At 31.6% G+C, this 16533-nt stretch overlaps 1 protein-coding gene and 1 long non-coding RNA gene across 2 annotated transcripts; both read right to left on the minus strand.

Moving 5' to 3' along the window:
* Window positions 1-4120: 4120 nt before the first annotated feature.
* LOC136207954 (uncharacterized) lies at window positions 4121-7105 on the minus strand. Its single transcript, XR_010676975.1, has 3 exons — window positions 6938-7105; window positions 6720-6783; window positions 4121-4568 (listed from the first exon to the last, which is right to left on the minus strand). It is a non-coding gene; the product is annotated as an uncharacterized lncRNA (long non-coding RNA).
* Window positions 7106-15229: 8124 nt separating this feature from the next.
* On the minus strand, window positions 15230-16405 carry LOC136210009 (borneol dehydrogenase, mitochondrial-like). The gene is made up of 2 exons (XM_066001669.1): window positions 16265-16405; window positions 15230-16156 (listed from the first exon to the last, which is right to left on the minus strand). The coding sequence occupies exons 1-2, from the start codon at window positions 16306-16308 to the stop codon at window positions 15376-15378; spliced, it is 825 nt and encodes a 274-aa protein (XP_065857741.1). The 5' UTR covers window positions 16309-16405; the 3' UTR covers window positions 15230-15375.
* Window positions 16406-16533: the final 128 nt, after the last annotated feature.

Here is a 16533-nt window from a genome sequence, read left to right on the forward strand (position 1 = left end):
ACTGTTAGTCAATTTGGCATGTGTTTGCTAACGGAATGAACCTCAAGGTACCAGTTTGGAAACTTTTAAACCACAAGGATGCCGATCGAAAACAGGTGTAACCACAAGGTTTATTTTTGTACTTTTCCCTTGATTTAATTAGGTAAAATTCCGGAGATTTTCAAATTCCTAATATTACTGAGTAAATATGTTGCAGATTCTAGAACCGGGCCGAATATCCGGAAAAAAAAAGATCTAGAACCGGATTGAACCGTTGACTTTTTCTATAGGACGGAACCGAATTGTACTGTTGACTTTATTAGATGTAATTCTGGAGATTTTCAAATCCCCGAATTGTACCGAACTGTACTCACCCCTAGAAAAACCTAATCGGATAAACCTTAGCGTAATTAGCTTTGGTGATGGTTATATTGGTGTGAATGTGTTTCTCACAAAGATTTCATCAAGTTACATCAAGGTGAAACTTTGTGTTTCGTGAGGTTTTAGCAAGTTTCATCTTGGTGAAACTTAGGCAAACCTTGTTGAAGTGGAGTTGGAAGTCGATGAAAATTTGAAAGGTGGTGAAATTGTGGGTTTCATCAGGTTTCACTATTGAAATTCTAGTTAAATTTTAGTGAAACTCGGTGAAACTCTAATGAAATTTGTTGAACCGCTAATGAAACTACTTTGAAACCCAATGTGATACAGTGAGTTTCATCAAAAGTTTCATTAAGTTTTAGTGAAACTCTAGATTTCATAAGTTTTCATCTAGTTTGATGAGTTGAGTTTTACCAAGTTTCTCAAAGGTAAAACTATGGATTATTTCACTAGGTTTCATTAAGTTCCATTATTGTGTATGTGAAAAGGGCTAATTATTAATATAGCTCATTTGAATGGGTCCATTAATATATTTGACCCACTTTGCTTCCATCTCACCAAATTATACAATTTCATCCACTTTGGACAAGAATACCCTTATTTTAATTCATCTTCTTCCTCAGACACTCAACGTCTTCTTCGCCATCCCAAACCGACAAAAAGACGGTGGTTTATAGAGAGAAGAGATTAATGTTTCGTTCAACCTTTGAAGAATTAGTGTCTGCGGAAGAGGATTAGGATGGAAAGCTCAAAAGATAAGAAAGAAAAAAATCTAACAATTGAACTGCTACGATGTCGTATTTGTGACGAATTCGTCACAAATGCGACAAGAGTTGTCGCATTTGTGACAAAATGCGACAACTGTTGTCGCATTTGTGACGAAATGCGACAACTGTTGTCGTATTTTGTGACGAAATGCGACAACTGTTATCGCATTTGTGACGAGATGCAACAACTGTTGTCCCATTTATGACGAAATGCGACAAATTTCGTCACAAATGCGACAACAATGGAGGAAATAGAGAAAATTGAAACGATACCATTACAGATGAAGAAAAAAGCAAGACCAGCGAGAAAAGTAGATGTATAAGCTAAAAACATACCATTTCTACGGGAAATTGAACATAATACTCCAATAATCTCAAAAATCTCTAACGATTGGTATCAAAAATTGAAGAAGATGAACCAAAGAAGAAGAAGAAGAAGAAGAAGAAGCGGACGAAGGGGAATAAGAAGAAGCGGGAGTAGGAGCAGATGGATCGATCGTATAGAACTAAGGATAATTTTGTCCAAAATGGATGAAAGTGTCTAATTTAATGAGATGGAAGCAAAGTGGGTTAGATATGTAAATGGATCCCTTTATTTGGGCTAGATTTGTAATTTGCCCATGTGAAAATCTACTAAAACCATAGGTTGAAATTGTTGTAATGATACAATAGCATCAATGTGTAGTAATTTCACTAAAACATTTATCAAATTTGACTGTGATTTCACCATGGTGAAATTGATTTCACCATGTTTGATTTGTTTAGTAGAGTTTCACAAAAATTTCATCAAGGTAAAATTTTGGATTTCATTAAGTCTTATTGTATATCTAAAATACTAGTTGATATCACACTTCTTGTAAACGTCTCCTTTTATGACACTCCAGTGACCTGAGATCACAAAATATGTCAGAAAAGCGGGTCGGAGTTCCGACGAACTCTCTCTGATGGTAAAGTTAGAAGATATTAGAGGTAATATCTAGCCAACAAATAACAAAAGAGTGAAGTATAGAAGCTACATGAGGTTGTGGAATGTCCCTGCTATTTATGAATAAAATAAAGTGTATCTGGACATATGGCAGCATCTGATTGGTCGGACCCTATCTTTTCGTGCCACAATATTTCTGAATGTGGGGAGCGTGTATTTGAAATAAATAAGGAGTGAATATGATAAGTATTGTTAGAGATAATATGCATTAATCATTCCTTAAATCACTAAGGGCTTGATTGGATGGGGGGTTTGGAGGGGTTCATAAGGGAAGGGTTAGTAAGGGTTGATAGAAACCCTTATTTGGGAGGGGAAATGGTTAATAAGGGTTTCTACAAACCCATATTTGGAACACCAAAAAATTTAGAAAGGTAAGGGTTTGGAGGGGTTTTGAAGGATTTTTTCACTCCAATTTTCAACCCCCCAATTTGGTGGGTTTGGAAAGGTTAGAAATTACACTTCCTTCCCCTTCCTTACCTTTCCCTACCCTTCCTTTATTTACCCTTCACTACCCTTCATCCAATCAAGCCCTAAAGGTTAAGTGTTTATATTATCTTTATCGAGGTGGACTAAAAGTTTTTAAAGATGTTCTAATAACATCTAAATGTTATCTTCAGGTGTGTACATAAGCATCTGTCCTTGATTTACAAATCTTTATCAGCTTTTTAAAGCAAATCAACACTACAAAAAAATCGCGAATTACCGGCGGAAAAATCCGTCGGTAAGATACTAAAATCCGTCGGAAATACAACTTACCGTCGGTTTACCAGCGAAAATTATCCGCCGGTAAAAAGGTCGCTGCTCCCGCACACCGACCATATTTTAAATCCGCTGGAAAATATTTCCGGCCCATTTCGGTAGGAGATTTCCGCCGGAAATAATAAACAGCTAGCGTTTCGTTCCAACGAAATTCCGCCGGTAAATTTAAATACCGACCATTTGGTTCCAGCGGAATTCCGCCGGTAAAATAAGGTCCGACGGATATTTACCGTCGATATCCGTCGGAAATTTGTTATTCCTGCATTAATCTGTATTATATTAAATTTGTATAATTTTATTTCATTTTTATATAGAATAAATACTTTGACAATATATTTATAAATAGTGAATAATAAACCTGTCAAACCAAAAATATATATTATAAAATAATATTTAGTACTTCAAAAAACAATATCCAGTAGTAATTAGCATAAAACACACTACAACAAATATCTAATATTGTGACGAAAATTCGTCTGAAAAAATAATTTTTATCACAATTAATGTACTTATTGTGACAAAAAAAAATTATTAGTAAAAAAATGTGAAAATTTCAAACAAAATTATGACAAAATAATGTTTCGTCCAAATATTTATCACAATAAAGCACCAGTCAATGAATATTATGACAAAAAAAATTGTCAGACATTTTTGTCATAAATACATAAGGTTGTGACAAAAAATCATACGTAAAAATAATTTTTTTTTATCACAATTAATGTATTTATTGTGATCAAATAATAATTAGTAAGAAAAGGTAAAAAAACCAAAAGAAATCGTGAGAAAAAATATTTTGTCGAAATATTTATCACAAAAAAGTAGAACTTAATACGTGTTATGATAAAAACAAATTGCCACGTCGTTTTTGTCATAAATATATAAAGATGTAACGAAACATTCATATGATAAAATAATTGTTTTTGCAATTAATGTACTTATTATGACAAAATTACAATTAGTAAAAATATGAAAAAACAAAACCAAATTATGACAGTAATATTTATCAAAATATTTTGTAACAATAAGTCATGGCCTAGTAAATATTATGATAGAAGTACGTGGTCACACTTTTTGTAACATAAATTCAGATTAGAATTTGTCACGCTTGATATATTTGTTATGACAAATTTTTTTTATCACACTTTTGCTGTCACAAGTAATTATCACTAGATAATTAATGTGACCAGTATATTCTCATAATAAAAGTGTTGTCACAATATGATTTATGTTTGATTTTCTGACAAAAGAAAAATAACCAAAATAAATAATAGATTGATAAATGTTTTTTTATCACAATAAAGTAGTATATAATAATTAGACTAATCTATTGTTTCGGAAATCAATTTACAAATTTTCATATTTATTTGGGGATTAGAATGTGTCAGAGATTAATATACGATTAAGCTTTAATCATCTTGAGCTTTTAGTTCAAACGGTTCCATGACATGGTATTAGAGTTGCTTGGACCAAACGGTCGAGGGTTCGAGTCCTGGCAACCTCATAAATTTGTAGAATTAAAAACACATGGCGTGTTGCATCCCCTCACGAGATTGCTCTTGACTCTCAGAAAGAGTTTGTACTATCAATGTGGGTCAGATGATGATGTTGAAGTTGATGCACCTGGTGTGTCCATCATGGCGTTTTGTGTGAGTGAATACAAATAATTCATGAGCAGTCGGTACACGACCAAGGAGTGTTGTCTGTACAAAATGAAAAGAATGACAAAAACATGAAAGAGGATTAGAACTTTCTAATGTGTAGGAAACACAAAAAGATAATATAATCTAGATGCAGAAAATAATAGTAAACATAGTAACTATTTAATTATGGCAGCAAGGGAGTGAAAACAGAACACCAAAAAGAAAGCACACACAAAATAACATCCATATTCTATCTCTACAAGCCATTGTATGAAACCTATACAATAAACCTAATCCAATTTAATATAGCAGAACCATACAAACATATAAAAGAGCTGTTATTAAGAAAATTCATATAACAAATGCCACAATGAAAGTAACAAAAAAAAAAATGCTCACTGAAGCCACAGTGAAACTAACAAAGATACTTAGCTAATCAGCTATAAGAAAGATTTGATAAATATAATGATATATAAGGGAATGGAATATTAATGTTATGTCTTTAGAAATGAAATTCCATGATTTATTTCAAATTCATTATTCCAGCCACAAAGGATTATTCCAAGACTTTTAGACCCTAGCATTTATGATAGAGCATGATAACCAATTCAGCTAAACATGAACATAAAGTTAAACTAAATCAACCATAGACCAATATACAGTCTAGGCAAGTTAACGATAAAAAAAATCTTATTTCAAACTCTAAAAATTATAAGTTCAGACACATATAAATCAACCAAGATTCTTTAAATTGAACTCGATGCTCACAGCAAACTAATTGGTTAAGTAGAGATTTAATGTGGCAAAATATAAATGACCAAGAGTCTGATATGTGAAATAAAATATCAGGGACTCAACCATAAAAATGACTAAACCAAATAAAATTGAAAGTTATGAACTCGTGGAGTTTAGAAGGTAAAAACATTGTTAACCCTCAGTAAGACACTTAAATTCCATCCATTCAGAGATTACTAATACTTAATTGTAGTAGTATTAATTAACTAATTAAACAGAAATGGAATCTAAATAACTTAATGGAAGGAAATCAGAAGTTGACTATTGAAAAAAAAACCAGATTGTAGAATAATCAGGATTATTCCATCAAAGACTCATTTCTAAGCCCAAATCCTCACCTGCACATTAACTAATAGATATAGGATGTGTTCCTCTCCCAAATCTGATTTTGATCAGATTTGAAACACATAAAAAAAATCTTTAAGACAATGTTGTAGGAAATTCAAGTGTAAAAAATAAACTCTAAAAATCCAAGAAGAAAAAGCAATGGAATGAATCTAAAACCTTCAAATTAAAGATTGAAAATTCATTTGTTGATATGAACTCCAAATATTATGATATTTTTAGGACCCAAGAAATCATGGATTGAAGCTTGTACAAAACTAAGAGTATGCAGAAGAGCCTTGAGGATGTAGCGGTTAATGTACAAAACTTTACTTGTTTGAGACTTGAGGGTTTACTGGTGAGAGATGAGGAGAAATAAGGGGAAGAATGTGCTAAACTGAGACACGAGGTTCCAAAATACATGGGCAGAATGATATATTGACAACTTCCTTAGAGATGTTTGAAAAGGATTTGTTCCACTTCTACATATCCTCTTTGAACATATTGACCAATCCAATTAGAGAGGTTCATCTAATTTTCTTTCATCAATAAGGAACCAACCAAAAAGTAGATTGGATAAACTAAACAATTCTAAAAATGATATGGAAATACTAAAACAAATAAAAATAAATTTGTGTTCAAGCATAGAGAAAATGACCATTACTGATAAAATTGACCATTAGATGTTATAGGGATAACTCTTGAATTCACAGGAATCCAATAAATATGTCCACCATAAAAACTACATTGGATGAAGTAAACAATTGAAAATATAAAGCAGAAACACTCAACAAACCAAAACAAATTTTCATTCAAACAACTTATAAATTAGGCTAAATGAATGTGACTCATGAAATTAAGCATTCCTTGTATGGAGTGATAAATCCTCAATCACAAATTCACAGGAATCCAGTAATTATGCCCACCACATCCCTTATATGAAAAGGCAAAGTAATCATATCTGCCTCGTTGTAGCTTATCATGGATGCACTAAATTATAAACCAGTATCAATATTAAACTCTAAATTCCATGTTAAGGGAGAAATTCTTAAACCCATTCAAAATTAAAGCAAAATTAAGAAGTTAACTCACCTAAAATGAATCAAAATTCACAAAATCCAGTCCCTTGATGACAGAGAGAGGCCTGAATAGACAGCTGAGTAAATGGAAAAAAATGTTATAAATCGATGACTTTCATTGTTAGAACTTCAAAAATGCAATTAAGTCACCCTAACTTCCAAAAATGTTAGAGATAAGAAAACCCATTACAAATTAAAGCAAACAAATTAAAAAACAAGGACATAACATACCTAAATGAAGAGATATATACGGTCCAAAATGTTAGATCAGAGAGGTCCAAATGTCTGAATTCGAACTCAGACAGAAAGAAAGAGGTGAGGGGTGGCTGGTGTTTAGCTGAGAGAGAAGAGGCGATGAGCTTGAGAGAGAAAGAGAATTAGGGCTCTCATATTGTTCACAGAGAGAGAACGCGCGTTGAGACAAAAATAGGACAAGGAAATAAATATAAGGGGGGAAAACTTTTCATTTTCCCGCTAATCCAAATTAATTTCATTTCATTTATTTTTTTATTTTTTTATTTTTTATATTACCAGCGGATTTCGATCGGTGACTTAGATATTCGGACGGTGAATTCTGCAGCGAATAAATTACCAACGATTCAGCCGGAAAAATTAGAAATTTGGGGCGGTTTTGTAATTACGCTGCAATTCCGCCGGTGATCAGTAGCGGTTATAATTCCACCGGTAATGCGCAGGTGATTTGCAGCGGAACAAATTCGGCCGGAAAATTCCGCCGGTAATTCTCGATTTTCTTGTAGTGCTAATACATATCATTTGTCTGTAACTTTTCTTGTTGGAGTTGTAATCTATCGTTATTCCACTTGTTAGTCTTTTTGGTTTGTAACCAAAAAGAGTTACAAACTCCACTTTTTGTAATCTCATAATGCAGTAACATTTTGGTTTTTACTTTTCAGAAAATTGCTTTTTTAGTCCCTATTTATTAATTAAACTTTTTTGCCACACAATAATTTTGAAATAACAACTCATTCTAATGAGATGTTACTTTTAGTTTCTTACTTGTTTTATGTGGTATCTAAGAGCATCTCCAATAGAGGATGCTTAAAAGAGTATCATCTAATGTAGCATTCGGTTTCACAACTTTCAAATGGTACCTATTATTGGAGTGATGGTGGGTGCCAATTAAGGTTGTCAATTTTTGGCAATCTTCTTTTCATATAAAAAAAAGTATAAAAAAGTGATTTACTTGATTACTATTGGTGCATTTTTTGATGAGTTTCTCTCTCATTTCACTATTGATTAACAATATTTATGATTAAAATAAATTATATATAAAGTAATAATTTGTGGGGTCATTGTAACAACTTTTAAAGTTGCTTAATATTGGAACATTTTTAACGGGTAAATTACACTCATGGCCACTGAATTTTATCCATTTTAACATTATGGTCACTGAACTTCAATTTTTAACAGTATGGACACTGAACTTTACACTTTTTAACACCGGTGATAACTCAATTTTAACTAACTCCTAAAAATGATCGTTAACGACCTCAAAATGAAAATCTTCAAAAATTAAAGTTGTTCAAAACAACTTTTACAATGAAATCACATTTTTTATTTTCCAAAAAGATCTTTTTTGGGGCTTTCTCTCTAAAAATTAACTTTTTCTCTTAACCAAACAATACTTAAATGAATTCCAAACGAAAATTTTCAAGAATTAAAATTCCTTAAAATATCATTAACTCTTAGAATTTTTTATTTTGATATCGTCAACGGTCGTTTTGAAACGTTGAGTGGCCAGCGGTGTTAAAAAGTGTAAAGTTCAGTAGCCATACTGTTAAGAATTGAAGTTCAGTAGGCACAATGTTATTTACCTTTTTTTTAAAAAGTTGCAATGAGTGATGTGGATGATTAAATTAATAAAATATTATATTTTAGTATACGTTAAGTTTTGACATTTTTTAGAGGATTAATCCTTTATTTGGAATATTTTTTTTCAAAAAATTACTCCATTGGACGTGGTTGGAAAATAATTCCTTTCCCAACCAGGGTTAATAAAATAATTTTTTTACTATTTTATTATCCATTACGGCACCGTATGGCACCGTAATGGGTATGTTGATAGGAATTCCACAAAAGGGATTCATGTCAATAATCACTGCCCAAAATTTTATATAATATTTTTTTAGATTTAATATTATAAAAATAAAAACAAAATTATATTATTGAATTTTTGTTTTATAGAATTTTAAATTAAAATTTAAATTTGATCTTATTTGAAAACGTTAGGGTTAAATTCGCATAATTTCATATGTTAAGACTAAATTTGTACTTCGTTTGAAACGTTGAGGTTAAATATTTAGTGCATTACTAACGTATGAAATTGTGCAAATTTAACTCTAACGTTTTAAACGAAGTGCAGATTTAACCTTAACGTATGAAATTAATTGTATAAATTTACCCCTAACGTTTCTAAATAAAATCAAATTTTAATCAAAATTCTATAAAAAAAATCAATAATATAATTTTACTTTTTTATAATATTAAATTTTAAAAAATATATATATTATAAAAAAATTTGGACAGTGGCTACTGCCCAGTTGTTGATAGGAATCCTTTTGTGCGATTCCTATCAACATGCCCATTACAGCACCGTAATGGGTAATAAGAATTTATTTTATTAATCCTCGTTAGGAAATAGTCCATCTTAAGGAAATATTTCCCAACCAACCATATCCAGTAGGGTAATTTTTAAAAAAAAATACTTTAAATAAAAGATTAACCCCTTTTAAAACAATTTCTATTGAAAATGCTCGTTATAAACTTTATAATTTGTCACTAGAGATGCTCTTATGGACTCTTATGACATCATGACCCAGAGACTGTTCCTAAAAATGGATTGTTTCTATTTTAAGTAAGATTCTTTTCGTTGTCAATAATTTTTCTAGAGTGAGAAAGTCTCACCTCTCTCTTCCTTTTCTTCTTTTCTGAGAATTCCTTCTTCCCTTCTCTAGTTTTCTTTTCCTTTTTCTTTGTTTTTTCATATTTTCCATTGACTTCCTTCTAATCAGATCTACTCCGGGGCCTCCTCCCATTTATATTTTAGTTTCCGTTTTTAGCTTTATATTTACATTTTCTTGCTAGTTTGAAGTCTATATTCCTTCTTGAACAAACAGAAATGACTCAGATCCGAACGTCCGGAAGAGCTTAAATGATGAAGTATGGATTACAACGGTTTTCAACGGGATTCGACTTATGAGAATGATATGATTTTTATGTTTGTTGTATTTGCATCTTTTCTGGTTTTATTGCTCTTGGTAGTCTTTTTATTGCTCTTCATAGTCTATGTAATGCTCTTTGTAGTCTATTTCTTCCCTTTGTGGGTCTTTGTCTGTATGGGATGGAGTTATTCCTCTTTGTTTCGTGTTGTACTTGTATTTTTCAGTTAATAGAATAATATATGGCATTTTATCGGAAAAAAAAATATTCTTTTCCAACAGGTCGTATTATTGCCTGAGGTAAGGTTACATTTATATATATATATATATATATATATATATATATATATATATATATATATAAGCTCTTTATATTGTTTAATTTTTAAAGCATAATATTTAAGCTTTAAAGTTAATTGTCAATTTAAATTATTAAAATTATCTCTTTGAACTAAATAAAAATTATCAATTGAGTTATTATTCTAAACAAAAATCAACTGAGTCTTTATAAAAAATCATTCAATTGAAAAGTTTCAGACCCCTTTCCTCATCTATTCTAAGTCAATACAAAGATTATTATAGTTAATATCAAAATAGTCACAGTTTCTGATTTTAGGATATAATAAAGACTTAATTGATGACTTTTGCTTAGTTCAATGACCTAATTGATGATTTTGATAGTTTAAGGTCTTAATTGACTTTTAAATTTTAATTTAGGGTTACAAAGAATCTTATGCCAATTTTTAAAGAAATTATATTGAGCTCAATTATTTTCGAGCGGCGAATTTACCCTTTGCCACATCATAAATTTTGGTAGTGTTAAGTCAAATTCCTCCATTTGTTAGTGGTGTAAAACACGATTCTCGTTTTGCAACAAACAAACTAGGTTTCATGGTCGACTCATGGTCGTTTGAGGACCTAGGCGGGATATAAATTATAGAGTCTTTATACATAAATAATATTTTAAAACTTATATAATTTTAATTTCATGAAGAAAAGTACTCTCTTTCATTGCTTGTTTTTCTTTTACTCTTTTCAATTTTTTTATTCCCTTCGTGGATTTTATATTAGTTTTAGTCTGTACTTATTAAAATTTTATTTCTTACTGTAATGGTACTTTTTTCATCTAATGAGATCATATAAGTATTTTTATTAAAAAAAATACCTTATAACTTTAGAATTTGTAAAAAACAGTAAAAAAAAAATATATTCATATAAACATAAAATATTATTATCTAAAAACGGTTCTATCCCTTTCAAACGTAAAATTACTAATTAAAAATTATATTCAATGTCTTTTTTTTTATTTTTTTTATAACTATTCTCTAAAAGATTAATGATATATTAAAGAAAAATAATTATATGGAGGCCTCTATTTTTGGGGGTCCTAAACGGCTGCCTCTATTGCCTTAGGACAGAGTTGGCCCTGTTAGGTTTAATACAATAGTCCCCCATTGTATTTCGTCTAAAATTTCAACTGTCTTCTGAATTTTCAAAAGTTTCAAATGACCTCTTATTTTATTTTTCTTCAATTGCATTTAATAACCATCTAACAATACTCTACTATTGTCCGATTGCATTCAACAACCCTATTATTGTCCAGTTACATTCAATAACCCCAAAACTTTAATTGAGCTGTGAACTTTAACAAGTTTCTAATTATTTGTTTATTTGACATTTTTTTGACACGTGGCGATCACTTTGACACCTGAACGTCTCTTATTTTCTGCATCCAACAAATTATATTAAGAAATATGAAATTATTAAATGAAACTTTGACAAAAAATAGAAAGTCATTTGAACCTTTTGAAAATTCATACCAACAGTTAAATTTTTTAACGAAGTATACATGGATAGATTCAGGGGAGTTAGGAGGATTTGAGCACATAGTCCCCGAAAAAATCCCAAAAATTCTATAAAAATTATGAACAAAACCCAATGTTATGAAAACCGCACTGGACTGGCCGGTTCGACCGTGAACCGGCCAGGTCTCCGATCCGATTGATACTGGGTTTTAACATGTTCAATAAATCGTACTGAACCGTTTGAACCGGCTGGGTCAATCGTGAACCGGTACGGTTGAGCGGTTTTGTCCGATTTGCTATTTTCCCATGTTTAATTTAAAAAAATATGTGATGAATGAGGGAATCGAACCTTGGCCATTATAAATATGACTATATATGTTGAGCTGTGAACTTTAACAAGTTTCTAATTATTTGTTTATTTGACATTTTTTTGACACGTGGCGATCACTTTGACACCTGAACGGCTCTTATTTTCTGCATCCAACAAATTATATTAAGAAATATGAAATTATTAAATGAAACTTTGACAAAAATAGAAAGTCATTTGAACCTTTTGAAAATTCATACCAACAGTTAAATTTTTTAACGAAGTACACATGGATAGATTCAGGGGAGTTAGGAGGATTTGAGCATATAGTCCCCGGAAAAATCCCAAAAATTCTATAAAAATTATGAACAAAACCCAATGTTATGAAAACCGGACTGGACCGGCCGGTTCGACCGTGATCCGATTGATACGGGGTTTTAACATGTTCAATAAACCGTACTGAACCGCTTGAACCGGCTGGGTCAATCGTGAACCGGTACGATTGAGCGGTTTTGTCCGATTTGCTATTTTCCCATGTTTAATTTAAACCTTGGCCATTATAATATGACTATATATGTCTTACCACTAAGCTAACTTTCAACTTATAATTAATAAAAAAACTATATAATTATATATAATACTAATACTTAAAATTTAAAATATTATTAGTATTTTTTTATATTTTGATAAATATTATTAGAAACGTAATTGATCTTTGCAATATAAACAAAGTTTACTTAGTATTTAAATTTTAAATATACATAAAATAAAATTTAAAACTCTTAGTAAATTTTATAATTTAAATTAAATTAATATATATATATTATTTATGAGGTCATCCGGTTCAACCAATCCGAGTCAACCGGTTCAACCAATTGACCCCCGACCTAGTTGTCAATTCGGTTTAACTTCCGATCCGGTTTTTAAAATATTTACAAATCCTTAATTTTAATTGTAAAAATACTCGCAAAACATCAATTTAGCTCTCATAAATCGCGATAACCACCCCCGGGGCCCTATTAGTATTAATCAATTTTGGATCCGTTGCCAACAAACTTTCAACATACATTTCAACAAAAAAAAAAAAAAAACGTGCAACTTTTTTTTTTTTTTTGATAACAATGCAACTTTAACATGTGGAATTCAGTAATTGTGACAAATAAATGATAATTGGGTTAATACATATTTACTCCTTAAATTTGATAAGTTTTATTAAATGGTACACTAAACTTTTAAAATAACTTATCACACTCATTCGGACCTCATGCACTCAAAATCATTGATTTTTCATCATTTTTGACAGATTAGATGGCATGTCCATACTATAGAAAAAAGAAAAGCGTATGAGTTCGTTTTGTATACCGCCTTAGGTGGCATTTCGGGAGCTATAAGAATCGCCAAATCAATCTTTTCCCCTAACACCAAAATCTATTTCAAGCAGGTTCTTCCAAGATCGATTTCCAGCTTAAAAAAACCTACTAGAAATCGATTTATGTAATTTCTTTTTACTCTTTACTCTATTCCCTAGTTAAGAAACTTATTTTTTTATTTGCATACGTAGAAGTGAAAATATCCACGTCAGTTAGTCAAAACCCTTAACGGCGCGTGTTGTCTAAACTCGACGGAAAAGTTAAATAAGAGTCGGATCCATAATGAAATTAATGATCAATTGCTTAATGTGGAGAAATAATTATCAGGAGTCTCGTCCTTAAAGCAAGCAAAATTCAAGAGTTTAATTATACTTTTTGCCGAAAAAAACTATGAAAGTACATTTCAAAAAAACGTGCAACAAAGAGTGTATATATAAACTTTAATAGATAGATGATCCACTTAAAGAGTATCTGATGACTCTTGAACCGGATAATTTAAAAATTTATCATAAAAGAAAAGTGTGCATTATTATTATATAATTTACTCTTATTATTGGAATTCAAATAAATGATAAATTTAATTAAAAGTTGCAAATTTAGCAACTAAATTATTCCAAAAATAGCACATAAAACAAAAACTCTAACCAGCCATAGCACACCTCAAATTAAAGCTACCATCAACAACCAAATTAACACCACTCACATACTTAGATTCATTACTCCCCAAAAACATGGCCGCCTCTGCAATATCCCTCGCATCTAAATTCACCTCTTTCAGATTCGCCATACTATAAAACCCTTTCTGAATCTCCGATGCATCAACTCCGGCAGCTTTAGCTGCCGTAGCTGTTCGGAACTCCCGCCGGCGAAACACAATTAACTCTAATTCCATATTTCCCCAATTCCACCGTCAAATTATGCATCAATCCCACAACTCCATGTTTTGAAGCCGTATAACTTTGCGGCATTCCACCATTAGAGCAATTCCGCGATAAATAGAAATAAGAGTTTATTAACTTTGAGAGGTAGAGAGTAAAAAGTGAAATAAAATTACAGAATTAATTTCCAGTAAATTCTTCCAAAATCGAGCTTCACATCTCTGATTTCACGGTTTCCAGTATCATAATAGACAAATTGAGCACCAAAATCCATTTCAAACAGGTTTTTCAAAATTGATTTCCAACTTGAAATAACCTATTGGGAATCGATTTATATAATTTCTTTTTACTCTTTATTCTCTTCCATAGTCAAGAAACTTATTTTTTTATTTGTCTATGCGGAAATCAAAACATCCACGTCAGTTGGTTAAATCCCTTAACGACGCGTGTCATCCAAACTCGACGGAAAAGTTAAATAAGGGCAAGATCCATAACAAAATTAATGATTAAAAGCTCAATGTGGAAAAATAGTTGATCAGGACCTAATCTTTAAAATAAATAAGGGATAAGGTGCAAAAATATCTCTAACGTTTACATGCAGGAGCAATTTTACTCCTAACGTCTAAAATGATATAATTTTACCCTTAACGTTTGCAACGAAGATCAATTTTAGCTTAACGTTGACAAGTTGGATGAATAACGCACATTTAAAGTGTAGATAACAAGATCCATGACAAAAAAGACAATTTGATAAATAATATCTGAAATTACCCAACTTGCCAACATTAAGAATAAAATTGTTCTTCCATAAAAAAAAGTATAATTGTTCTTGGCTGCCAACGTTACAGTAAAATTGCACCATTTTAAATGGTTAAAAGTAAAATTGTTGTTGCCTATAAATGTTAGGAGCATTTTTACACCTTCTCCATCGTGCTGAGGTGCTTTTGCCGGACAAAACTATGAACATGAAATTCAAAAAAAAAATTGCAACGAAGAGTTTTTATTATTATATAATTTACCCTCATTATTATTGGAATTCAATAATTGTAACAAATAAATGATAAATGTAAGTAAAAGTTGCTAATTTAGCAACATAACTTATTCCAAAAATAGCACAAAAAACAAAAACTCTAATCAGCCATAGCAGACCTCAAATTAAAGCCACCATCAACAACCAAATTAACACCACTCACATACTTAGATTCATCACTCCCCAAAAACATGGCCGCCTCTGCTATATCCCTCGCATCTAAATTCACCTCTTTCAGATTCGCCATACTATAAAACCCTTTCTGAATCTCCGATATATCAACCCCGCCAGCTTTAGCTGCCGTAGGCGTCGGAACTCCCGCCGGCGATACACAATTAACTCTAATTCCATGTTTCCCCAATTCCACCGTCAAATTATGCATCAATCCCACAACTCCATGTTTCGAAGCTGTATAACCTTGCGGCATTCCACCATTAGTCACCGAAGCTATACTTGAGGTAAACAGAATACTCCCTCTCTTCTTCGGAATCATTACTCTCGCCGCGTGTTTGGCTCCGAGAAAAGCTCCGACGAGATTTATGTCTAGAACTCTCCTGAAATCTTCCACATCGATTTCTAATATGTTTGTGTTGTATTTACCTGTGATTCCTGCGTTGTTGTACATTATATCGAGTTTTCCGTGCATTGAAACGGCGGTGTTTACGGCTTTTTCGACGTCGGATTCTTTTGTTACATCGCACTGGATGTAAGTTGTTTGTTGTCCTGATTCAGATCTGATTTCCTCTGAGAGATTTTTGCCTTTACTCTCGGATTGTACGTCGGCGATTATGACTTTGGCGCCGTTTCGTGCGAAGAGTCTTGCCGTTTCTTCGCCGATTCCACTTGCGCCGCCGGTTATCAAAGCTACCTTTCCTTGTAACCTGGATTGATTCAAGTGTAGATGATTTTAATTGTCAAATTCGAACAGATTTTGAGTTGAATTAATTTGATTCTGCGATGATTTAGGAGAAAAAGGAAGATACGCTTACCTCTTGGCGAAATTAGCGACGGCGACGGCGGCGGCGGCAGACATGGTTGATGGTTCTTAAGTGGGTTTATTTGAAGTGATGATGTCGAATGATTTAGTTGTCTATATATAAGTGGCCAAATATATATATATTCTTTTTTTGACGAAGATATATATATTTGAATATATAAGTTTTTGTCTTAGTCAATTTTGTAGTATTTTATTTCTTTTTCATATTATAATAAGGTACATTTATGTATGGTCACACGAAAAATGATCGGGTTAGTAATG

The sequence above is a fragment of the Euphorbia lathyris genome, chromosome 10, assembly GCF_963576675.1.
Source record: "Euphorbia lathyris chromosome 10, ddEupLath1.1, whole genome shotgun sequence".
Classification (NCBI taxonomy): domain Eukaryota; kingdom Viridiplantae; phylum Streptophyta; class Magnoliopsida; order Malpighiales; family Euphorbiaceae; genus Euphorbia; species Euphorbia lathyris.

Coding starts and splice junctions, on each gene's coding strand:
- LOC136210009 (XM_066001669.1), bottom strand. CDS start 16,308: ATGTCTGCCGCCGCCGCCGTCGCCGTCGCTAATTTCGCCAAGAG. Junction 16,157..16,264: donor GTCGCTAATTTCGCCAAGAG/GTAAGCGTATCT, acceptor GAATCAATCCAG/GTTACAAGGAAAGGTAGCTT.